Raw genomic sequence first — 27,136 nt, forward strand, 5'->3', positions numbered from 1 at the left:
CAAGCTGTTTGTCATTGCCGCTGCTGTGGGTGAAGGCGAGCATGGTTTGAATGACAGAACTCCAAAGCAGCTGGTTCTGCAAACGTACCCATGCACATTTTCAGCCAAGGTCCTCAACGTTTATTTTACATAAAGCTCAAACTATTTTGCACTCAAATGAAATGCCAGTCGCGCGCTGTACGTGCTCACATTAAGTCTGGAAGTCCCTATCTAGCATCACATCAAACCAGACTACGTCCTAGGTTTGGGCTAAGCCCCAAACGTTTACAACGTCTGGCTCCGCGCCTGATTATCATTCGGATCGTTAAGCAGTTTTATGTCATCGATATAAAAAAATTATACGAACCCTTTCCGTAATTATGATACCCCCCCTGAAATGTTCACTGCACCCCCAGTCAAAGCAGGCTGCATCTGGCCCTTCTACTCAAGATGAAATGGGATTATCTGGATATTGACAGGTAACTGCATCCGTGTATATAGGTGTTTCTGACACCTGTGACCAAACACCAGTGTCAGTCATATTCTTTTGTATTTCTAGTACAATGCAGGCTGGATATCTCATATCATCTGATGAAATATATTCCTGGTAAAGTAAACTCCTGTATGTTCTGACTGTAATATGGGTCATTATCTCAAGGCAATCTAAAGAAAACGATTCCAATATCTGTGCCAGCTTTGTTAGCACCATTTAGTGCAAGTAATTGCAGTAAAATAGTAACAGAAATCTTCTGTATTGTTAGGGTTCAAGAAAACCTGTTACATCTAGACTTGCTCAGCTGTTGCTAGCTTGCTATTAAAATGCCTACCATTTGGCAACTGGCAAATCAACCAATATTCCAACTGTATGCAACATGCGGTAGCCATAAGTAGACAATAACTTACTAACTGCAAGCTAGTCACCAGACAGTGTAATTAATAGTAATTTGTGTCTATTCATAACGTGAATTATACATTAACACAAATAACACATTAAACACACAATATTCAACAACAAAAGCACTCGTTTTTTGTAGTTCATATTGTCAATTGGGCAATCCATGTTACACTGCAAATAAGTGAGTTTGTAACTGTTGTCTTAACTGTACTACATTTTCTTCAAGAAATTGTAAGTTTTGAAACATGTACTAAGCATAGTTACAAAGGGTTACGATCACAAAAAGCGGAGGAAGAAACACATGCGCCTAGACATAGCTGCTGGCTAGCTGAAAACTTTATTATACTGGAGAATCCTACTCGTTTTATTTAACATTACTTACTTGTAAGTCTTCTGCTTTTGAAAGAAATACACTTCAAGTTGTAAACATTTAGCCGAAGCAATGTATTCCCCCTGTGAAAAGGGGCAAAGTCAGCTTTTTATTTGTGTATCTGCATGGAAAAGTTGGGTTTTGAAAATCTACTATTTGCTCAAGACATTAACACTGTCATCTGAAAAAACACAAGTCCCTTAGATGTATGGCAATATAAAAATATTCGGGGTATACGTTTGTTTCACAAAGAATGGTGGACACATTTTACAGTTCATTCATCTGTCATGCTGTATTCTTCAAAAGGAATAGGATGTTTTGGACCTCAGAGTTTGTGATGGGACAGAAAGCAAAGCGTACATACCCCTTTACCAAAACAGGTAGCTTCAGGATTGGAATCAACATTGCTGAGCACAGCAGAAAGTTCTCGTGCCTCTACTTGCTGGTCTCCACAGCGAGGAAGATTTACTGCAACCAACTGGAACATCTCTAAAAAGTGAAAATTAACGGATCACAGTCCATGTCAAATGAGAAAAGATGGAAAGATGGAATACCAGTATCTCCCAAAAAATGTCTCCAGAATGCTATAATACTAATACAATGCAAATAGACAACCACTTACTATACAGACTAGGTTTGTGAAAAAAATGGATGCTCGGATACTAATCGATATATATTTTTATTTTATTGGATTAGATACTCATCTGCAACAGTATCAATACCAACAGTGCCGTCTTTGCCTCCTCAAGTTGACAAACATCTTCACGCACAGCCCTGCCAGAGGTAGGCACAGACCCTTCTTATTGAGTCAGATTTATGTCAAATGTCGCGAGCGCAGATTCTTTCACATGCACAGATATAAACTTTTCACTCGTAAGATACAAGTACTCGTGCATAAATTCAACAACCGAGAGTTGTACAGGTAGCTGCAAGCGAGCGCCTGGCACACATAGGTCCAATTCTGCTCTCTCGCACGCAGTCGAATTCTGCTCTCTTGCGTGCACAGTCCAATTCTGGTGATAGCTTTTGTGCATCAGGAACTACAATGCAATGGACAGATGCAAAGATATCGCTGGTTACATCTACGGTAAATTCAAATTCGATTTGTGGTTCAACAGGACACAATACGACAGATCCTCAAATTAGTCGATCCTCAAGGTGTGGATCAGCTTAGAAGAGCACAGGGTCTTGGCTGTGTCCTGTTGAACCACGAACCTATCGAAAAGTATAATTTGATCAGGTTATCCATTACTGCAGGCTTTATACATGGCAAGGCGTCTGTGATTTGATGAGGTTGACCATGCAAAGTGAAGCAATGAGGTTTAGGCCTGTCGCGATAGTCAATATATTGACTTATCGCACGGTATATGGAAATGAGCGCAATAATTTTTGGTGCCGCGATATATTGCAACTGATCATTTTTATAATAAAAAATGATTATATTAATTTTTACATAAAAATGAATGTCACCAACATTTTAGTCGATCCCGCTGCCTCAGTCATCTTGTCTGCTTTCTGTGTCGAAAGCGTAGGTGGGACTAGTGTCTCCACACACACACAGAGCGGACACCGACAGGTGAAGAGAATGCGTGAGCTCTCTGTGTTATAAAGTGTTCTGTTTTGTGACATCTACAGCTAGTTAGGAAGAACAAGTAAAAATGGACTTGGTTTCAAAGCCGCAATCTTCAGCTCCGGTGTGGGAACATTTGGTCTTTAAGCCGAATGAGATGAGAGCCAATTAACGTGAACGAGCCGGTATGTCGACTTTGTTTAAAAACAGTGGAAACGAAAAGAGGCAACTAACCTAACATCTCACCTAGCAATACATAACTATCCCATCCAGTTTTTCAACCTGTGAACAACAACTGCAGCTGGAGCTGGAAAGGGGTCTTCCAAACAGTTCTGTTACAGATGCCTTTTCCCGACAGTGCAAATATAAATGTGACAGCGCGAAATGGCACACACTCACGGATAGCGTAATTCGCTATATAGCCAAAGAGATGCAGCCATTAAACACGGTTGAAAAACCAGCATTTACAAATATGCTGCAAACTTTTGACAAACAGGGCTGCCAACTCCCACGCATTGGCCGTGAGACACGCATTTCAACCATCTCACACACTCTCACGCCACACCTAGTATATCTCAAGCTGAAAAGGCAAAGCCAACCTTATTGTTAACGTTGTAAACAATAAGGGATGATGGAGTGAAGCGACAGACGTGCAAACAGCTGTGACAACTCGCTTTGAGGGGGTGGGTCATTATGTAATCAGTAGCATAAAATGGACTGAAAATTACAATTGACGTGTGTGCAATAATATTGTTTATCCCAATTAATTATCCCTTTTTATTCTTTTTTTTTTTTTTTACCTACCCTGGACCTAATACAGTCGTAAAAAATTGATGTGCGCGAACCGGAAATTTCTTTTACGAACACTAGGCATGGGCCGGTATAAGATTTGGACGGTATGATAACCTTACCAATACAATACCAAGGTTTCACGATATTGTGATTATAGATATAAAATATTTTTGTTGAACACAATATATTACATTTTTAAGCAACATCAAATTGTTGTACCGGACAAACGGTTTTGAAAATCAAATATATAAATAATGCCTGAGTGAGGGTAGCTCTGACGATGATGTGTGCCAATTCTGGGGAAAATTGATTTAATTGAAATTAAATAATTATAGGAGGAGTAGGCTTTCAAAGGTTTTTGATAAAACCGGAAATGGCAGAAAATCTATATAACCGGTATACCTCATCATGGTACCTGATTTTTGTAAATCAGTCATACGTTTAAAAAGTTGCGTGTGTAAACACAAGTCCAACTTTGACCCATTGGTGGCGCTAGAGTGGTCTAATGGGAGACATGAAAGTTGGTGTAGGTATAGAAGGAACTGTCGTTAATGAGTGTGCCAAATTTCACAAAAAGTTATAGTATGGTTCTAGGGGCTGCCATTGACTCCCATGGAACTAGAATAAAAATAAAATATAGCTGCAAGCAGCAATAGCGGATTCCTCCAAAACATTGCGAACCATTGAAAAATGTATATTCTTCACAAATTGTCACTGTATAGAAAAATCCATGCTGTAGACTTACCAATGGGATACCAAATCTGAAATGCAATACCATCAAGATCCACAAGGGATTTTATTTCAAGCCAAGGAGTGAAGGGAGGGGGCTTGGTGTGCCTACCCATTCCAGAAAGCATTGTATCTTTGTGTATCAGGGCTTGGCCTGTAGCGTCACCTGGGTGATATTGGGCCATTTGTGGTGTGGTAGTTACTCTTGGCCTATACTATCAATGTTTCAGGATTTTGAGAACTTTTTACCATTGCACACAAAATCAGAAATGCAATACCATCAAGATCCACATGGGCCTTTGCTAAAGACCAAGCGATGAGTGGGGGTTGCTCTGACGATGATGTGGGCCAATTCTGGGGAAGTTTGGACCAGAATTGAGTGAGGAGTAGCAAAAAAACTTGTTTTCTTAATCTTTATTATACAGAAAAATCCAATATGGCAGCCGTTATAGGTTCTTGAGGCTTTTTGTTCCTCATGAGAAATAAGGCATATCTAATAAATTTCAGGGATGCAAATGGCATCACTTCGTAAATGGACAATTGGGGCGTGGCCGTAGCGCCTCATATGGGTAATGGTGGGTCATTTGTGGTGTGGTAGTTACATTCTCAAGTCTTCATATGAACTTGTGATTGAATCAGAGTATCGGTTTTTGACTGGCGGATGTGTAAAGCATTATTTTAGCTTGATCCAGGGAATCCAATGATACCTCATTGTACTCAAAATACGAGTGAAGTGTAGAATGAAATAGATGTCTTATCATTTCTACTGCAAGAGGCAGCCTCATAGCTGAATCAAAACAAATAAATTTGGTTGATCGGTCTAAAAATTTACCTAATCTCTATGACTTAAACGTCCTTTTAAGTTTTCCCTTCTTGTGATATTTTCAGGCATTTAGCCTACTCATATTGCATTCATTCATTAATAAAGAACCCCCTTTGAAGATTATTCTACGAGGTTACCGGCAGTAGAAGATGGAATCGCGATTCAAACAGTACCATCTGCTAACTGAAAATATGCCCCCAAAAAACGTAAATAAGCTTGACGTTTATTTAGTGGAAAATCGCTCATTCATAAAAAGATCACTGGTAGCAATCATTGTCAGTAACAACGCAAAATGCGATATAGCCCTGTGTGGAGAAACTGTCCCGGTAAATTTTACTACTACGGTACAGTACTAGACTACTGCTGTGTTCGTCTTGGTAGCGATTGCGTTGGTTGAATTTGATGTAACGTTCCATTGTGCGGTTTAGGCTGAAATTAATTATTTTCATGAACAGATTGACAAAGTTTAGGCTGTGGCAATGAAGTTCAGGTTAGTAGTCATAGTTTCACCTATTGAAAGACTTGATTTAAGTAAGGGGAGTGCCGAACATGTTCTGTCGCCGTTTGACTTCCTATACAGCTGTGTAGATGTTGTAGTGCGTCTCGCGTAGACAACAGCGTAATAACAGACTGGTGCCAGTTATTGTTAAGTCTGCATTGTAATGCACAACTTTGCCTCTCCTTTTTATAAAATAATGTGCATCCAAACAACTTTAGCCAATGCAACCTCAGTGTTGCTTTACGAATACTATAGCATATCGGATTATAGAAAATTGTTACGTGTGTGCGTGCGTGTAGTCATGTAGGCTATAGACTGTCTTGGCTTGCATCCATGAATTATTGTAATGTTATAGGGCTACTGCATATTGAAAATGTTGATTGGTATTGCGCAACAATCGGGAGATGGGGACCCCCCCCGAATATTGGTGGGTATTTCGCACACTGGTGACATCACATGCAGGTCCGCTTTTCTTGATGACACTAGCCTACAGCTTTTATCGCTGAGGTTCAACTGCACTGTTTCAGCATATAAAAGTAACCGTTTTTCTTAATGCCAGTATTGTACCTTCTAAAAAGCCAGTACCGCGGTATGGTAACAGTACCGGTATACCGTACAACACTACAAACCAGTAGAGATGGGTATTGTTAAGATTTTAACAATATTACCACCATTTTCGATACTGCTTATCCGGTACTTTAACGTTATTCTTATCAGTACTTAGTTTTGTTTTTTCATTAAAACAAAACAAATTGAGAAAATAATTCACATTGCTTCATGATTTATATGTCAAATTAATTACATTACTTATAGTGAAAGAAACAGCAATGTTTCAGGGCTCAAGTCTCACGCATTTGCTGTTGACTCGCTCATTTCAACCACCTGCTATTTTCAATTAATGGACAAGGCATAGTTGATAGTTGTCTCCAGTTTCGTTTCGGGAGGGGTGGGGGGGGAGGGGGGGTGTTATTCGGATAGACCTGCCCCCATTGCAAAAAAAAAGATCCTAAAGGAAACATTGTATGGCTTTCCATATTCCACAGCTGTTTCTTTTAGTACACGCAGTATACATTCTTATGTAATAAATGTTTGTAAAACTGCTCCTAAATTTCCTTGGGGGAAAAAGTTAGCGTCGAGCCCAGATATATTTTTGTCATACACCTTAGTAAATAACAAAATGAGCATCATGGGAGTGAGTAGCAGGTGAGCCCTATTTATTTTCCTATAGTTGCTCCAGGAAATAATAACTCAGTTCCTATTGGCACTGTCTGGCAATGACTGCATGGGCTGCAGTCTGGCCACTTGGGTGTTGCCTTAGAATAATACTAAATGTAGAGAATGGTATGGTCTTGAATCTTACCGGATCCTTTGCTATTCGCCATGGGTAAAACAGCAAAAACAACTCCACTGTGGTACTCAGAGACATGGAGAGAATAGATTGGATATCCAATGACAAATGTCTGCAAGTAATCAGAATCAAAGGATCATATACACACAGACACCTTTGTGCAATAATGTAGTGGAACTTATTCAGAAAACAGTATTTTGACTACCTTGATCAGGATGCCATCAGAGAAGTCCCACAGATTAACAATGCCATCTTCTGAGCAAGAGTACATCTGCATTATTTAAAAAAACGTTATAATGAACGCACACACTGATCATTTTGTTAGTGACACATTCAATAACCGAAAGTTTCACTTAACAGTTAGCCAGACTAACCTGCAAGTGGTTTAAAGGGTTGAGGACAACCCCGGTCACAAGATTGCTGTGACCTTGTAGATCATGGATGCATTCAGCGGTGGATGCACTAAAAACCTTCACCGAGTCCCCAGAGGCACATAATAATAATCTGAGGGGGTCAACAAAACCATAAATGCTTATGGTTCTTGCAGGAGGCGTTCCAGTTAGCTCTAGTCCATGCCATGATGTGAGCAGTTGTTGGTCAGCTTGCATGTAGTAAGTTTGCCGACTGGAAGTCACCCCAGTGTTAGAATATTAGCAATCGTAATTTGCCGTTAATGACCCACCTTCCAGGCTATCAACCAATTAATATAGTTTCAATACTTTGCCGTTTTACAGCGCATACATTGCAAACGTTGTTAACAAGAAAGATCAAGCAAGTGCCAAATAATTAAGCTAGGCTAGTCTTGGCGAGCCATCAGTGTCTAACATTACTGACTAGAAAGCTGGCAGATACTATTTTTTGTTACACAACTGTATTTTAGCAGTATGACAGTGGGCAAATTAAAATACACATACAATTACCTGGAGTCATTCGTGATAACTGGTTTTCTGACATTTATTTTGCTTCCACCGCGTTGAACCACGCGACATTCTCCGTGTTCCACCATCTTTGTGACTTTCCTCGTGGTGTAGCACATTTCCGTTTGATTGCGTCAAAAGGTTTCAAAATAAAGGTCATGAGACAAATTGTGCTTTGTTACTTTGTACCAGAAAGACCCCCACCCCTCGGCTCGTATTGCATTTCCGATTTGGTAGCCGACTCGTCCGGTCGATTTTATGCCATTAACTCCAGTCAATATATCCAAAACTATCTCCCCCAATAATATTTGTTCGATTCTCGAACCTGGCTCATACTGAAAGCTTTTTCATAGAATCATTTTCCTGATTTTTGTTTGAAACCAATCCGAAATGGGTAAATAGCACCCCATTTATTTGCTTACGTCCAGAAAGGTTCCCTGGATGTGTTCGCGGATACGAACAGAAATAAATTGGAACAAAGGGGAACATTAGCCGATGGCTGATTTACCTGAGCTGAATGAGCACAAGTATGGAACGCCGAGTTAGTCCAAATTAAATAAATAAATAGGTAAATAAATTGATAAATACATACATACATAAATAAATATGGCTATGAAATAAATTCTGAAATTAAAAAAATATGTCAATAAATATATAAATATAGCATAATATAATTATATAGCTGAATCCATTTACCAACATCAATAAATAAATACATTTATTTCAAAATGACGTTTTTGAAAAAACAACATTTATTTATTTCATGGGACTTTTATTTCCTAATGCCACATTTATTTATTTTTTGAGACTTATTTCCTAACGCCACATATATTTCCGAGCACCACATTTATTTCTGTTCTGTATTTAGGCCCCTCTCTGTATTCACGCCCCTCTCGTTCACATGCGAACGAGAGGGGCGTGGTTATCTTCTGACCAACGCAGCTGCACAAGATCGAAGGCAGATAGGGACACCTAGATTCGGTAGATGATGGAAGACATTAGTCGTGTCAGAGATCGCATGCTGGCCTTAGAGATCAAATTGATCAGCACGGCTTGTCAGGATATATTATTTTGGCACACATTGTAGATTTTGTGGAGGTACTTGGGCGGATAAGTGCTCTACAGAACATAGATATTGATGATTGATGCTAGCTTCAGGATGTCTCGCTCCACCCTCAACTGCATCTTTCCTGGATGCAAGAACTTCAGCTGCACTGCAGCTATTTAATTACCCTATTGATGAGGAAAGGAAAAAAAGGGTTGATTGATTTTGTGAAGAGCCACCGAATGGAAAGCTTCGGATAAACTCCAACAGCCACCTCTGCAGTAACCATTTCATGGCGGATAATTTTAACATGGACCAGAGACATACGGGGTTCAGGGACACACGGCTTCTCTTGCAGTGCGGAGCCGGACCGAGCATCGCTCCCGGCCGTTCCTCCTCCGGTCACACCGAGAAGAGTGATGATTTTGTCACGATTTCAAAGCCTAATTTAACATACTTGTCGGTGTTTTTTTCATTCGAATTTGGATGGGTAGCTAATAACACATTATTCTGTGGTGTGGTGAACTTAAAACTCGTTTTCAATTCCACTTTACAGGATCTTTAATAGAATAAAAACGACCGGACGAGTCGGGTAGCAAATCGGAAATGCATTACCACCTACATCCACCGGGGCTGTTGCCTCAAGCCGAGGGGTGGGGTCTGTGCGGGTCGCTACAGTATATCAAAAGTGAACTGTTTTTAAAGCATACTTAAAAGTATATCGAAAGTTAACTATTTTCTAAGTATACTTTTTAAAAGTATATCAAAAGTGTACTATCCATTTTTTGTATAGCCTACTATAGTATTCTTCTTTTTCGTAGGGGTAGGTAAGAAAATTACAGCAGTCATTTTGGAACGTTCCATCTCCGACCCGAATACGACGTTGTGGCAACGTTGTCTACGCTACCATCAACATTCGCTATATAAAGTTGCTACAACATCGCCGGAAAGTAATGTTGCGGTGACCACTTACTGGAAGCATTGTCACAACGTTGTGAGGTAGTTGTGTGTGAAATAGGGTTTTCTTTATTATACGTTGATGGAACACCCCCCCGGTCTTTAAATATATTTGATCTGTTTATTTTTAGGTCTATTAACAGATGTAGTTTCCTTGTGACTGCTGATGAAGTTGACCAGCTTGTGTAGATTTGTAGAAAATGCCCCCTATAAATGAAAATGTTCGCATTGTGATGACGTTAGCCAGCTAGTAGAACACGTGCAGCCAGACAGATGCCCCATTTTATTACAGATAGGCAAGCTACCCTACATAGGATAAAATAATCATGCAATAATTGTAATGTATAAATCAAGTGTCATGCTTTGACCGTGTGGTATAAAACATAAATGTTTTGATTTCAGGATTACGCATCAAGCTGACATGTCAAACAAGGTTGTTGTCACTGTACGTTTAGTAAGGTCTTTTGAGCACCGTAATTTCAAGACAGTCGCATTTTCTTGCGTTAACCTTGATCAAATGGTAGAAGATTTTATTCAACTTGTGAAAAATGGTAAGTAACAATTTGTTAATTGGTAAGGTAATCTTGTCAAATTACATTCACGTCTTTAGACCAGCTCTTTGCTCATTCCAGATATTGCTGCGAGGGCAGGTTTACCACCCCCCTTCAAGAAGTTCGGTTATGGTAAATTATCGAATGTAATTTACTAACTTGGTCAGTGTTATTGCTGCAATTGTAGTACCAGAGTTGCTAAATCTCATGTAGATGTAGGCCTATATGTCTTAAATGGAATCCTATTAGATATAGAATGATAGACACAATATAATGTTGACTTAGTAGATCCAGTGGCATTCACAGCATGCCAATCAGCATGTTTTTCTGGTTATTCAGAAGCACCACACATAAAAACCTTTTTGAAAAGAAATGTCAACAGATGGAGTTATTCTTGCCTCCTTTTGCAGACACAATGAAGATCATTCACCAAGCTTTTGGAGCAAAGGTAGGCTAAATAGATTTTCTAAAAAAGATTACAAAACTTTCAACATCTAAATGCATCTTCTGTTTTTATTCTATATTGTTATTCACGTCCCTCATTTTTTGTATTAAAGAAAGCCCCACAGCCAATTTTCAAGCAGTGGTTGTAGCCTGTTCAGTGGCCTATTCAAGGGCCATCGCTAACACGGACCACTGGTTACTACCTCTAGGGGAGCTGATGCTATTTTCAGTGGTTCATTATGTGGTATTCCTGGTCCAGGCCAGTTGCTCAGTGTTCCGTAGCGTGGTCTGTAGATATATGTATTTATCTCCGTCTGTAGCCAGGCGGTAAATAAAGTATATTCCCCACAGTATAGGCTATGAAATAAAAGTTGTTGTTCGGCAAAAGGTTAAAAAATATCTTACCAAAATGTGGGTTTGTAAACTATGCGAAAGAAACAAGTCAGAATCAGAATGGGATTTATTCGCCATGAAAGTTTGCACAGACAAGGAATTTGCTTTGGCAGGAAGGTGCATACAATAAACATATAGGGACCTAAAATTTAAATATGTGGACTATCTATACTAAGGGTACATAAACTAGCAGTACTAAGTGGAATGAGAGTTAAATAAAATATACAATAAAATAAAATATAAGTTGCCTAATTTACAATATAAAAATACAAATATTACAAAAAATACAAGTGTACAAGATACAATTTTGTAATGCAGTGCAAAAGGCAGTGTGTTTTAAGCAGGAAGTCATTAGAGTCAGTGTGGTCCCTTGGCCTTGTTGAAGAGGCCAACAGCGGAAGGGAAGAAAGTAGCAAATTAGTCGCTTTCTCCTGGGTAATAATCATTGGATATTCAGCAGTTTAGTGCAGATTAATGTAAGACTAACTGTAAATGTACATGGTGTATTGTTTTTATTAAGTTATTGAATAAGTATTTAACAATGTATTTTTCGGAACTTTTTCTGAAAGAGTTCTGAAAGAGTTTGCATACATTGTATGCTAAAACATGTATTTTGTTTCAGAATTTGGAAGAAATCAGCCAGTTTGGTTCACAAATAAATAATAATAATAATACAAACTAGAGAGGATACAATTTCTTGGGAAATTGTAGGGTGTGCTTGCTTGCATCGGTTGCAGATGGGTCCGTTTATTAACTGTAATTGGGTGTGCTTGCCTTCGGCAAGGCCAGGCACAACCTTTGTTCTCTCACATATATATTTCTTTATTGGGTGTGCTTTGCCTTCGGCAAGGGCACAACCTTTGTTTTCTCACATATATATTATTATTATTATTTTTATTCTTTTTGCCCCCCTAAAACTCAGTCAATATTTGGCCTACATAGACAACGTAGGTGTCAATAGTATCGTCTTGGTAGCGATTGAGTTGCTTCTATTGGAATTTACGTTCCGTTGCATGGTTTGGGCTTAAGTTAAGTTTTTGTGGTGAAAAGTGAAGCTAACGGTGGCTAATTTGCTAGCCACAGTCACTGACGTTACTAACGTCACGAAAACACGCGTGACTACCTTTGGCAGAACATTCATTTCGCATCTGTTAACTTGGGGGATAGCTAGGCTAACTATAGCTTTACTGCAAGGCAGCTGCAGAAACGCCACAAGCAAAGAGGCCAGGGTGATAACTATTTACTAATTTTACTTTGTGATATGACACACAATTGTGATGTGTAATGTACCATATAAGCTGACATTATTAAGGAAGTACATCTACTTTCGGAAACAGTAGTCTACTATTTCACTGAAATATTAGCATCATGACATTAGCCTGTGTTGCCCGGGCAACACATACTACAGTGGTCTATGATGTATCTGTTTTCAATCGTTAAAATAAACATTCCTCACATATACATTTTCGTTGTAGGATTTATTCTGACATTAGTAAACGATTTGTTGGTGAAATTACCATTACCTGTGGTTTCAAACCAGTGTAGCTCACTGCAACGCTGTAGCCTACCCGAGACACTAGTGTGAGTAGCTAACAAAAACTCCTCAGCTGTTTAAGTCAAACGGCGACAGAACATGTTCGGCACTCCCCTTACTCAAAAGTCTTTCAATAGTTGAAACAATCTGACTACTAACCTGAACTTCATTGCCACAGCCTAAACTTGGTCAATCTGTTGATGAAAATAATTAATTTCAGCCTAAACCGTACAACGGAACGTTAAATCGAATTCAACCAACGCAATCGCTACCAAGACGAACACAGCAGTAGTCTAGTACTGTACTGTAGTAGTAGAATTTACCGGGGCAGCTTCTCCACACAGGGCCATATCGCATTTTGCGTTGTTACTGACAATGATCGCTACCAGTGAGCTTTTTATGAATGAGCGATTTTCCACTAAATAAATGTCAAGCTTATTTACGTTTTTGGGGGCATATTTTCAGTTAGTAGATGGTACTGTTTGAATCGCGATTCTATCTTCTGCCGGTAAAGTCGTAGAATAATCTTCAAAGGGGGTTCTTTATTAATGAATGAATGCAATATGAGTAGGCTAAATGCCTGAAAATATCACAAGAAGGGACAACTTAAAAGGACGTTTAAGTCATAGAGATTAGGTCCATTTTTACACCGGTCTGCCAAATGTATTCGTTTTGATTCAGCCTGTCAGCTGCCTCTTGCAGGGGAAATGAGAAGACATCATATTTCATTCTACACTTCACTCGTATTTTGAGTTGTAAATGAGCAGCAAAAAAAAGATGCTTTTAAATCTATGTAATATTTATAAATAATAAGTAGGCCCGATGCATTTTTATATAAAATATACAGACCCCTGTGCAACCGACGCAAGCAAGCACACCCTACAATTTCCCCAGAAATTGTATCCTCTCTAGTTATTGTTTATTTTCACACCTCTAAGCCTTCGTCAATATTTGGACTACATAGACAACGTCTATGTCAAAAGTTTCGTCTTGGTAGCGATTGAGTTGCTTGTATTTGTATTTACGTTCCGTTGCACGGTTTAAGTAGAAATTAAGTTTTTGTGGCGAAAAGTGAAGCTAACGGTGGCTAACTTGCTAGCCACAGTCAATAGGTGCGTCCGACATGAACTGACTTCATGCAGCGCTGCAGGCGGCTGACTTGAAACAGTGAATTCTGGTTAGACTTTTTGTCCGACTTGAGACAGCGCCGAGGCTAGGTCACTGTGACGTAGCCATCAAAGTACCGTGAGATCGATTCGAGAACTGCCGGCTGTGTAGCCGAGTGGATTTTCTCAAGAGCAACTGCGGGTTCTAATGACGACACAGCTATTTTATGATTGGCCAGACACACACACGACAACTTTGATGCGTGTTTTGTAATTATTCTGACACCTTCAGTTTCGCCAGCGCTCAAATCCGGACCAAACTGTTTAATTTAATAAAAAATGTGTTGAAGAAAGGGTTTTAGTCCGCCTCTTCACTAACGGAAAGACTAAGTTTAATTATAAATAAAGTAAAGTAAGCAAACAGCGCTTGATCGGCCATGACTGACGTCAACGCAGCAAACCACAAGAAGCTGGAATGTCCGACTTTACAGAGCCGTTTTCAACTCCTCCCGACTGCAAGCGGCTACTCTCGCCGGTCGTTTCATGCAGCCGCAGTCCATGTCGAACGCACCTAATGACGCTACTTACGTCACGAAAACTCCCGTGACTACCTCTAGCAGAACATTAGTTTAGCAGCTCGTTAACTTCTGTGAGATAGCTAGGCTAACTATAGCTTTACTGCAAGGCAGGTGCAGAAACGCCACAAGCAAAGAGGCCAGGGTGATAATAACTATTTACTCATTTTACTTTGTGATATGAAACACAATTGTGAAGTGTAATGTACAATAAAAGATGATATTATTAAGGAAGTACATTTACCCTTCGGAAACAGTAGTCTACTATTTCACTGAAGCATTAACATCATGACATTAGCCTATGTTGCCCAGGCAACACATACTACAGCGGTCTATGATGCATCTGTTTTCAATCGTTAAAATAAACATTCCTGCCATTTTCGTTGTAGGATTTATTATGACATTAGATTACAAGTAAACGATTTGTTGGTGAAATTATCATTACCTGTGGTTTCAAACCAGTGTAGCTCACTGCAACGCTGTTGCCTACGCGAGACACACTAGCTAACCAAAACATCTCCACAGCTGTTTAGGAAGTCAAACTGCGACAGCTATGTTCGGTACTCCCCTTACTTAAATCAAAAGTCTTTCAATATGTGAAACTATCAGACTACTAACCTGAACTTCATTGCCACAGCCTAAACTTTGTCAATCTGTCATGAAAATGATTCATTTCAGCCTAAACCGTAAATCGAATTCAACCAACGCAATCGCTACTAAGACGAACACAGCAGTAGTCTATTACTGTACTGTACAATTTACCGGGGCAGCTTCTCCACACAGGGCTATATCGCATTTTGCCTTGTTACTGACAATGATCGCTTCCAGCAAACTTCTTTTGAATTAGCCATTTCCCCCTAAATACATGTCAAGCTTATTTACGTTTTTGGGGGGCATATTTTCAGTTAGCAGATGGTACTGTTTCAATCGCGATTCCATCTAATACTGCCGGTGACAACGTTGTTACTTATAATAGCTTGTTTCAAGGGAGTTCAGCTTGTTTCGAATGTGGTTCTTAATGAATGAATGCAATATGAGTGGGCTAAATGCTTGAAAATATCACTACTGTAGAAGGGAAAAACTTAAGGTGACGTTTAAGTCATATAGGTTAGGTTCATTCTACATTTAGGCTACATTGTCATTTAGAAGACGCCCGTATCCAGAGCGACTTACAGTAAGTACAGGGACATGCTACACTTCACTTTTTGTATTTTGAATTGTACATGAGCAGCAACAAATGTCGGCTATGCTTTTAAATCTAAGCAATCTTCATAAATAATAAGTAGGCATTTTTATATAAAATATACAGAAACTAGAGAGGGTACCATTTCTGGGGAAATTGTAGGGTGTGCTTGCTTGCATCGGTTGCAGATGGGTCCGTTTATTAACTGTAATTTCTGTATATTTTATATAAAAATGCCTAATGTCATAATAAATCCTACAACGAAAATGTATTTGTGAGGAATGTTTATTTTAACGATTGAAAACAGATGCATCATAGACCACTGTAGTATGTGTTGTCCGGGCAACAGAGGCTAATGTCATGCTAATGCTTCAGTGAAATAGTAGACTACCATTTCCGAAAGTAGATGTGGGCCTACTTCCTCAACAATATCAGCTAATATTGTACATTACATTTCACAATTGTGTTTCACATCACAAAGTAAAATTATTAAATAGTTATCACCCTGGCCTCCTTGCTTGTGGCGTTTCTGCAGCTGCCTTGCAGTAAAGCTATAGTTAGCCTAGCTATCCCCAAAGTTAACAGATGTGAAACGAACGTTCTGCTACAGGTAGTCACGCGTGTTTTCGTGACGTTAGTGACGTAGTGACGTTAGTAACGTCAGTGACTGTGGCTAGCAAATTAGCCACCGTTAGCTTCACTTTTCACCACAAAAACTTAACTTGAGCCTACACCATGCAACGGAACGTAAATAAAAATACAAGCAACTCAATCGCTACCAAGACGAAACTTTTGACACCTAGGTTGTCTATTTAGTCCAAATATTGACGAAGATTTATGGGTGGGTGTTGTGTTCTGTAATACTGTTCTATATGGTGCTACCACTAGGAGGCACTGTTCCGAAATGAATGCTAGTTAGTTTACGTACATGGGGGCAGAAGAACAGTCAACCGCCATGCGACTAGTTATGTACCTTCATGCTGCTGAAGTTTCTGAGTAAAGAGTTGTAACGTAATCCTGCTTGTCATTACTCTGAAGCTACACTAACGCTACACCACAAATTGGCGACGAGAATTCTTCTGCAAATCTGACAAGATGTCTGTACACGTTCCTGCGCCTGCAATGTTTTTGCCTTGTCCGGGACAGCCTTCCATACCGTTCGAGACTTGGCTACGGATGTTCGACAACTACATGCTAGTGATAAATGCAACTGGCAATGCTTGGCCAACAACCCGCAAGAGAGCTACTTTACTTCACTGCCTTGGCGCCGAAGGACAGAGGATTTTTTACGCACTGCCCGACTCAGGTACAAGTTTAGAACAGGCTGTAGCAGCACTGCAAAAACACTTTATTCCTAAAGTTAACGTCGTAGTGGAGCGACATACGTTCCGAAAGCGTTCTCAACTACCACATGAGATGGTAGCTCAGTACATAACTGCCCTTCGCGCGCTTTCTGTGAAATGTGACTTTAAGGACAATGCTGATGAGATGCTTCGAGATCAACTGCTGGAACACTTGCGAAATGACAAAATAAGAGAAAGACTGTTATTAGAACCTGATTTGACTCTAGAGAAAGCCACCACGCTGGCGATACAGATGGAAGCTGCTGCTGAGCAAGTTAACAAGATGAAAACGGATGGCAATAGCGCTCCAGTGCAGGCTATACAACCCAAGCCCCACATGCAATATAAAACGAATTTTCGTCCAGCTACTTCTCATGCTGCTTCCCATACTGATGGTGCTATGCCAACCTCTTCACTGCACAATTCCTGTTTCAGATGTGGCTCAGACAAGCATTTAGCAAATTCTTCTCAGTGTCCTGCAGCTAGAGCACAATGCAAATCGTGCAATAAAAGAGGACATTTTGCACGGGTGTGCCGTTCAGCACCACAGAGCAATGTGCATGAGCTACAGCTACCCGATGTGACCATACTGTACCTTGATAATTCTGCCCATGCACCAAAGAGACTGCTGTGCGATGTTATCGTTTCCACTACTACTACCCCTGCTAAGGCCATGCAGCTGGTCGTGGATACAGGTTCTGCCGTGTCTTTATTGCCACACCACATCTACCAGAAATCCTTCAGTGACACTCCGCTGTCTGCAGCTTCTACCAGGCTGGTGACCTACACAAGAGATAACATTCCTGTGCTGGGATGTCTGCATGCTAAAGTACAGATGGACAACACCTCTACAGCAGCCACTTTCTTCGTTGTGGAGAGAGGGACGGCACTGTTAGGTATGGACTTATTCACTGCGTTGGATCTTTGCATCCGAGGGGATACTGTCCTCACCTCAGCTCCAGTGCCACCCACACCTGTGATGTCCACAAACACCGCAACACGTACTGATACCAATACCCCTGGAATTGGGTGTGCTAAGACTTTTGTGCATAAAGTGAAACTTGATCCTACCATCAGACCGGTGCGCCAGAAGCTGCGGCGCTTGCCTTTTGCCGTTGAATCGCCTGTTAAATGCAGGCGTCATAGAGAAGATCGATGCCTCTGCCTGGGTGTCCCCCATTGTGGTCACAGCAAAGAAAAATGGTGGAATCCGGATGTGTACTGATCTCCGGGAACCGAACAAGGCGGTGGTCATCGACAGCTATCCGCTGCCCCACATCGATAAACTGCTTGCCAACCTGCAAGGTGCTAAGGTATTTTCTACCATTGATCTTGCCAATGCATACTACCAGTTGCCCCTCCATGAGGACATAGACATTACAGCCTTCATTACACACGAGGGGCTCTTCAGATTTCGCAGGGTGCCCTATGGCTTAGCGTCCGCACCCTCTGCTTTCCAAAAAATTATGGCAACAATTCTACAAGGCGTACCTGACGTTCAAAACTACCTTGATGACCTGATAATTTATGGTGCCACGCCTACTGCACATGACCATAACCTCAAAACTGTCCTGCTGAAACTAAAAGAGGCAGGCTTAGTGCTGAACGACAACAAGTGTCATTTCAAGCAGACTTCACTGCGCTTCCTTGGTCACGTAATCACTGCTGAGGGGATCCTGCCTGACCAAGAACACATTGATGCAGTTCTAAATGCCCCGGCCCCATCTGATGCAGCTACCTTGAGGTCTTTCTTGGGCCTTGTGTCTTGGTACTCTAAATTTCTACCCAACTTTGCTACAGTTGTTACCCCTATGCGTGAGTGTGCCAAAGAAACAGACGCATTCAAATGGACTGAAGCTGCTCAAAGCAGTTTTGATGAAGTTAAACAGCTCCTGATAGCTAGTCCAGCGCTTGCCCTTTATGACGCCACACTCCGCTCAGTGATCTCTACAGATGCGAGTGACTACGGATTGGGTGCTGTGTTTGCCCAAATACAGCCTGATGGCACGGAGAAACCAGTGGCATTCGCTTCCCGCACCCTGACTGCAACAGAGCGCAAATACTCATCGTTTTACTCTGCGCACAGACCACCAGGCCCTAACCACTTTGCTTACGACCAAGGGGATAGGCAGAGCTGGGATGCGTGTGGCTCGCTGGTCTGCACGCCTACTCTGCTTTGACTATGACATTGTGTACCGTCCAGGGTCTCAAAATTATACAGCAGATTGCCTTTCTCGTCTTCCCTTGCCTCTGCCTGCTGACCCCTCTGCTGATGTGGAGCCTGAATTAGTGGCTCAGATTTCGTCCACACTACAGGCTCTTCCAGTAGCTGACTTTGAAGCTGCCTGCTCTACATGTCATGAAATGACTACTCTGCGAGAACAGATTAATCGTGTCTGGCCACCCTCCATCAGAGCAGTACACCAGGACGTGACTCCCTACTACAAGGTGAGAGATGAGCTCTCAGTTAAAGACAATTTCATTTTCTGGGGTTCAAGACTCTTAGTGCCAACTTCTGTACGCAAGACCTTGATAGCCTTGGCCCACGAGAGTCACCAAGGAGTTGTACGCACAAAACAGCGCTTGCGAGATCTATACTGGTGGCCAAGAATGGATTCGGAGGTTCAGACCTGCATAGCCTCCTGCGTTGCCTGCCAGTCAAATGATAAAACTGCATTTACTCACCCTGCTCCCCTGCAACCTGTCCAGCTTCCCGAGGGTCCTTGGCAAAAACTTGGCCTCGATATTGTCGGGCCATTTGAAACAGCTTCCCCTGCCTGCCGCTATGCTATAACATTAGTGGACTACTATTCCAAGTGGCCTGAGCTTGCCTTCTCTCACAGTGCCACAACAGCAGATGTCATAAAGTTCCTGATGTCCACATTCAGCCGCCATGGCAATCCAGAGAACATTGTTACTGACAATGGTCCTCAGTTTACGTCAGCTGAGTTTGCAAAGTTCATGGAGACACAGGGCATTCGTCACATTTGCACTTCAGTGTACTACCCTGCAGCCAACGGCGCTGTGGAAAAATTCCATCGTTCCCTGAGAAGCTGCCTACAAACAGCCATCCTGCAGACACAGCCATGGAAAGAGGCTGTGCTAACCTGGCTTCAGGTATACCGTGCAACACCCCACGCTACCACCTCCACGTCACCCCATGAACTGCTCTACGGTCGTAAAATGCGCACTAGGCTGGACATTCTCCCGCTGTCTGCCTCAGTGATGCCTTCACCTACTGCAGTGCGAAATACAGTCCAAAGGAATCAGGACAAGATGAAACGCTACGCTGATCTAAGGCGTGGTGCACGTGATCCTCCGTTTCAGGAGGGAGAGAGAGTGAGGATAAGGATTCCTCGTAAAACACCCAAAGCTCACCCCAGATTCTCTTCACCTGTGCAAGTGGAAAAGCGAGTGGGTCCAAACACCTTCCTACTAAGTGACGGGAAAAAATGGAATGCAACTCACCTGGCCCACTTTCCACTGGGAACTGATACACATGCAAACAGCAACACTCTACCTCACTCACAGGACTCTACACACACTCCTACAGACCATTCACGCACCAGAGTCAAACCTATGTGGCATCAGGACTGTTGTTTATTGACTTGATTTACTTACATTAGAGCCTTTCCTTTTACTCTACCTGGCTAATGTAACTGTGTGTTCTTGGAGAGATATAATTCAATTTTCCCAATGATACTATTGCTATTCTAGGTTTGTTTATTTTATATTACAGGGTAATGCATTTTCGGGACATGCCAATGTAGTTAACACTAAAATATGCTTTGTGCACTTGATCATTGGTAGGAATGACCGTTACCACTTTTTGAATTGTCATCCTATGTTGGATTCTATTTACCTCTTTTAGTTTAGTGCTGAAGTAAGTAAGAGTATTCTTTTACAGAAAGAGGAGATGTTGTGTTCTGTAATACTGTTCTATATGGTGCTACCACTAGGAGGCACTGTTCCGAAATGAATGCTAGTTAGTTTACGTACATGGGGGCAGAAGAACAGTCAACGGCCATGCGACTTATGTACCTTCATGCTGCTGAAGTTTCTGAGTAAAGAGTTGTAACGTAATCCTGCTTGTCATTACTCTGAAGCTACACTATCGCTACACCACAGTGGGGAAATAAATAATAATAATATATTTACATTTAGTCATTTAGCAGACGCTCTTATCCAGAGCGACTTACAGTAAGTACAGGGACATTCCCCCGAGGCAAGTAGGGTGAAGTGCCTTGCCCAAGGACACAACGTCAGTTGGCATGACCGGGAATCGAACTGGCAACCTTCGGATTACTAGCCCGACTCCCTCACCACTCAGCCAACTGACTCATGTGAGAGAACAAAGGTTGTGCCCTTGCCGAAGGCAAAGCACACCCAATAATAAACTAGAAAGGTACATTTCCTGAAGAAAATGTGTGTTTGCTGAAAGCAGTTGAAACGATTGTTTTGATGGTTTGAATAGTGAAGAAGGTTTTACCAAAAATTTAAGAGGTATGTGCTTTAAAAACAAAATGGTGAGAAAGTGTTAAAAGTATATCTGTCATTGTTATGCATTGCGATATTTTCTTACTGTTGAAAATTGAGAAAAAACAGTGATGAAAAGAGTATCTTATTGACTTTCATACATTTTTTAGAATTACAAGTATTAAAGAATGAAAGACTGAGAAACAGAAAAAAGTTTGAAGTTAGAAAAATGAGCCAATATAGTGATGAAGAGTATATTGCATAACAGTTATCAATATCATAGCAGACAAATGTCAGCAGTATGAAGGTGAAAAAAGGTTTTGCTTTGAAACCATAATGGTGAGACAGTGTTAAAAGTATATCTGTCATTGTTATGCATTGCAATATTTTCTCACAGTTGAAAAAGGAGAAAAAAGAGTGATGAATCTTATTTAATTTCATAAATGTTAATGCGTTGTTAGAGCCATTTTATATTTTATTTCATTCTAACCCTTTTACATTTTTAGCCCCTTAATATTAGTTAGACTTGTACACTTCTTATTTAAGATTCTTATATGTTTAATGTGTGCACCTTCCTGCCACAGTAAATTCCTTGTCTGTGTGATGTTTCTTGGCGAATAAAACCCATTCTGAAAAGTATTAATAATTGAAAGATGTAGAAACAGAAAAAAGTTTGAACAGTGGAACAGTGAAGAGCGTTGGCCAATCGGATTGGTTCCTTGTTTCTGGTAACGTAGCAACCGTTGGTCATTGACAACATTTCTAACCTAGAATCTAGGTTTCAGGTTCAAGGTGGAAGAGAAACTAATCATGTGTGCCTGCACACCCAGTCCTGTTCAGACACTTAATTTAAAGATGACATCAAAATAATAATCCATAGTGCAGGGTTGCCGATGTTGTCGTTGTCCCTGGTGAGTTTTTTTATACTTTTAAATTCGATCTCGTCACATTACGTGACTTTGCTGTGCAACTGCAAAAGCTACTCTAACTCAGAATGCTGCTGCAAAAAAAGCTGAACTATTGTGGGTGGTAAATAAGATCACGCTACATCTAACCAGCGGATCATTTCTTGCAAGTGTGTCAAAGTGTATTTTTACAGACTGTATTAACACCGTAGGCGTGAATAATGCATGCATCGTCATTGTCGTCCATCTTTAGCCGAAGAAGCTAGAGAGAGGATGCAACGGGAGACTTCCTACAGTAAGCTAGATACTGCTTCAAATTGAAAACGGAGACGATCTTTTGATTAAAGACAAGTTCCTTAACCTCTGTTGTCAATATCACCGATAAAAAGTAAATAGTGTTACGAAGCATTTTTTTGTAGGTAACGAACAATAGACGTAGCTAGTTTCGCCGTTCTATGGCAGCTATGATGACAGTCGTAGCTAGCGTTGTAAGCACTCGTCACTAGAATGGCCATAACTTTAAACAAAAGATCATATTTCAAATCTGTCTGCTGTTCTACATTGCCCACACAATTATGTGTATATATATATATCAACTCTAACATGGCCTGTATCTTGTATTGAAAGTGCTCGAAAATTAGCTCGTCTAATGTATGTCAAAGCGGAGCAAGCGGATGTTGTGGGAGAATTCCTACTGTGTTAGATTTACTGCTTCAAATTGAAAACGGAGAAGATATTTAGAGTAAAGACAACTAAAAGTAAAAACTTTTCAGTTACGAAGCTTTTGTTCGTAGTAACGCCAGCTGCAGTAAACCTTTCGTGACCCCGGTTTGGCTGTTCGTGACAGTCGGCTATGACAGTGTTGAGCCTCGATTTTTGCAGATTTCTGTGAATCTTGCTTAAAGAAAAATAGTCTAGCTAGATTATGTACACTTTAAACTCAATGTACATACCTTGTTTGGCCAATTTGGTCGATTGTGGAAAAAATTAGAACCGTTTTTAGTTATGGACAGCCATTGCGCTAGCTTGGAATAGCGTTATCGCACTCATCACTTCAGTGGTCATAACTTTAAAACAAAATAGTCTATCTTAAATCTGTCTGCTGTTCTGAATTCACGACAAAATTACGCACATTTCATACACTAACCTGTCCTCTAGCTTGTATTTAAAGTGGGTAAAAATGAGGTTTTCTAAAAAAGTATTGACGACGGAGAAGATTTGTCAGAATGGCTCCGTAAAATCGTCTTGATAAAGGATGATTTGCCTAACATAATCATATAAATATTTACATCATTAGAAAGCCCTACATCTTGTCTTCAAAATGGTATAAACAGTTCAGGTCTGTTATTTGAAAAAGTCTGCATATTTAGGCAGGAAAGTGCTAAACAGTTTCGAAATTGACGCAGTGAGAAACAGTTCTGTCAGTGCATGACGTCACAATGGAATTTGACTTGAACATTCTGAACCATTCTGACCTGAACATTTTAAACACTTTAAACTTTAATATCTTAAAAACTTTAAAAGTTATCTGTGAGAAAAGTAATAGCACACTAGAGCAGTTCAGACTTTATCAAATAAAGTTTGAACAGTGTTTCGAGCTTAAACGGTGTGAAACCTAGTTAGCGACAGAAAAAAGTGGGCGGAAGAGGAACATTTTAAAAAGTATGCAGAATAACAATAGTGTTTTTTCTTGCAGCAAACACACTAATAAAGAAATATATGTGAGAGAACAAAGGTTGTGCCCTTGCCAAATCGACAACAGAATATAAGATATGAACTGAAGATATAAGTCATAGACAATACCTGTGTTTATTTGTCTCTGTCAACAAAAACAATGGGTTAATGGCTGACAAAAGTACCATATGACCAAAGGCAAGAGAAGGGGAGATACCACAAGGCCCATATGGATCACTGGTGCATATTTCTAGAAAGTTAAATAAAAATAGCTAGTCACATGCTATGCATAAATATAGATCGATTTATAACTAGGTACACAACTGCAATAAGAATATGCATAATTTAAAGCAATAGATTATATTTAATAGACAAAAGATTATGATCGCTGACATTTATTTGGCTAACAGTGTTGCAAACACAGTTAGAAAAGGGAGAAGGTTGATTTGGATCACAAATACCACTCAGACCACTCACTAACTTCGGACCACACAACGGACAACTGAAAAACAGGTTTGGACCATCAGTTTCAGCTCCCCCTAGTGGTACAATACATATCGTAGAGTTATGCCAGTTTTTTACGATACAATGTTTTATCCAATAGAGCTCCGGGAGTTGATGTCACGCAATCCCAGCATGCACCGGTCATCGCCATTTTGTCAGGAAAGTGGAGAGCCAAGTGGAGTCACGTGACGTCCGGAGCTCTATTGGTTGCGCTACCAATACACAACCTACTCTACACCTGCGTCATGCGCGTTTTTGAAATTAATCTGTTATTTGAATTTCTTACTTATTTTTTATTGTGCTACGTACCGTATCATCAACCCAGTATCGTGATACTTATCAAATCGTGTCCTGAGTATCGTTACACCCCTAGTAACCAGTGATCCGGGTTGGCAACCATGGTTCATAGACAGACCTCTGAATTGGCTGAAGCACCCACTCCAATCGTGAGGAAAATTGGAAATGCACATGGCATTGCATTTTTTGCTTTTAGACAAATGAGTTGGTGATGAGTTTGGAAGATGATGACAAGCTGATTTTGCAAGAAGGAATATCACTTAGAGCTTTTGGAATTGGTAAATGAACATGTATTCTTTTCTTCACACAAACCATTGACATATGTTTAAACTAAAGGTAGCTAAACAATTCAGTCAACGTTCCATGTGCATCTGTGTGTATCGGAATGTTATGAATGTTGTAATGAATGTTTGAGACGTGTTACAGCAAATGAAACAGAACTGGCTTTCTTCAGAAGAGAAGATTATGAGATGTTCAAATCAAATCCCCAAACCACCTGGTGACGACACTCATGACCGTGAAGCCCTACCTGAAGAGTGAAATTTGAGGTCAAGCATCCAGAGCAAATGAAAGATTTAAGTAGCCGGTCCTCAGATGTTAAACAGTCTATTAATGTCTTCCTAATTTATTCTTCACTCCATTGGTATGCCGTTTTTATCTGATATTTTACTGAATTCAGTTGACAATTACATTTCTTATTGCTAAGTTTAATAAATCATTTAATGGATGTATTTAAGTCTTCATTTACAAAATATTTTTTTCATAGTGTTTAATACTGTAAAATACCACAATATTCTTCTGTTGGTATTCACGTTTTGAGCTTCAAGTGGGATCAGCTTGGGCGTGCTGTATGTGCCAGAGTGACCAACGCAAACATGTTGGCTGACTTGTGACATATCCTGGTTGAGGAATGGGATGCCATCCCACAGCAGTGTGTGACCAGGCTGGTGACCAGCATGAGGAGGAGGTGACAAGCTGTTGTGGCTGCGTATGGATCTTCCACACGCCACTGAGGTCCCCGACAGTGTAAATTGAATAAAGTGTAAAAAAAAGCCAATGTGTTGTTTTTTCCTTATTACTGTGGGAGAGTGCAATCATCCAATCCACCAAGCAACTCAAAACGAGAGTGAATACCATCAGAAGAATATTGCAGGGGATTTTGGTAAAATAAATTGGGCCGCTACCCACACAGTTAGCTGTGTTGCTCATTCCATGAATGCACGATCCTTACAAGTTGTACCTCATTGTAAAGGTGACTAATCAGGCTTTCCAAAGATATAAAATACAAGTTTTTCAATATGAGTTTATTTCGATATCAATGCTGCTTAAAAAAACAGTGGTCTCAACTCAATAAGGCCCTTCATAATTTGTAATACTTCCTGAAAACTTGACAGATAACTGAGCTATAAGAAGCTGTAAGACATCTTCCTCTATAGTGATCTACAGCCTTGGGACACAAATTCACAATCATTGTTGCTCAAAGTTGCTTTAAAAAAGTCATCCTGTACCAATTAAACATTAGATCAAGCATTAGGGTTGGATAGTTTATTTTAGTGTGAAGTTTGTGCTACTTAATTTGTTTTGCATTTTAACATACGTCTGAAGTGCTATTTTGGCTGAACTTAAAGAAAACTACTGTACACCAGACTATCCTGTTTTCATCTCAGATGGGTGCAGACTGGAACTGAATCACCATACAAATATGATAACAATCCCTCACACGTCACAAGTCCTGCGACAGTACACCATTATTTATTTTCCATCTGGGGAGGGTGGTGGCATACCTTTTCCCAACCATGGCAGATCACTGTCAGTCTGAAAGCCAGGTAGGGCATTGCCACATGACAATTACCCCCTTTCCACCATGGCAGTTTGAGTGCTGGTTCGGAGCCAGAGCCTATTTTCAAATCAGTTCTTTCTTTTTCGACACCCAAAGCACCAGCTCTGAACCAGGGAAAGTGGTTATTAAGTAGCAGGGGTGCCGTATAGGGGGGAAAAGTTAGGACGATTCTAAGGGACCCTGACTGACAGGGGCCCTTAGAATAAACCATCATCGAGTATAATACATTTAAAATATAATAATACAATGAATGATATCTTTGTTTTTACTTGTGTTTGGCAATACAGGTATTTAGAATAATAAAGGCTACTTAGAATTTTTGCATGGGGTCCGAAATTCCTTCCTGCCCTGTTAAGTAACATCAAAACATAGAAGTAAGAACCGCTT

The 27,136-nt window shown here is 40.4% G+C and overlaps 2 protein-coding genes across 7 annotated transcripts in view; one reads left to right on the forward strand and one right to left on the reverse strand.

Annotated features, from left to right (window-relative positions):
* The window catches only part of wdr75 (WD repeat domain 75), a 40,329-nt gene extending 32,318 nt beyond the window's left edge, over positions 1-8,011 (reverse strand). For all 5 annotated transcript variants that reach the window (XM_067260614.1, XM_067260596.1, XM_067260623.1 and 2 more), the window contains exons 1-6: positions 7,926-8,011; positions 7,380-7,509; positions 7,211-7,276; positions 7,018-7,117; positions 1,609-1,733; positions 1,257-1,327 (exon numbers count right to left, since the gene is read on the reverse strand). In XM_067260614.1, the coding sequence (XP_067116715.1) occupies positions 1,257-1,327; positions 1,609-1,733; positions 7,018-7,117; positions 7,211-7,276; positions 7,380-7,509; positions 7,926-8,011 (578 nt within the window). The remainder of the gene's footprint in view (positions 1-1,256; positions 1,328-1,608; positions 1,734-7,017; positions 7,118-7,210; positions 7,277-7,379; positions 7,510-7,925) is intronic.
* A 1,582-nt stretch (positions 8,012-9,593) lies between these two features.
* Positions 9,594-25,636, forward strand: c2h2orf76 (chromosome 2 C2orf76 homolog). 2 transcript variants are annotated; one of them, XM_067227552.1, is made up of 6 exons: positions 9,594-9,966; positions 10,327-10,475; positions 10,557-10,607; positions 10,886-10,923; positions 25,106-25,187; positions 25,336-25,636. In XM_067227552.1, exons 2-6 carry the CDS (start codon positions 10,346-10,348, stop codon positions 25,410-25,412), a joined length of 378 nt encoding a protein of 125 aa, XP_067083653.1. In that variant the 5' UTR covers positions 9,594-9,966; positions 10,327-10,345; the 3' UTR covers positions 25,413-25,636. The 2 variants fall into 2 exon arrangements, with proteins under 2 accessions (XP_067083653.1, XP_067083652.1); XM_067227551.1 differs by lacking the exon at positions 9,594-9,966 and adding an exon at positions 10,158-10,220.
* Positions 25,637-27,136: the final 1,500 nt, after the last annotated feature.

Source organism: Osmerus mordax, chromosome 2 (assembly GCF_038355195.1).
Source record: "Osmerus mordax isolate fOsmMor3 chromosome 2, fOsmMor3.pri, whole genome shotgun sequence".
In the NCBI taxonomy this organism is placed as follows: domain Eukaryota; kingdom Metazoa; phylum Chordata; class Actinopteri; order Osmeriformes; family Osmeridae; genus Osmerus; species Osmerus mordax.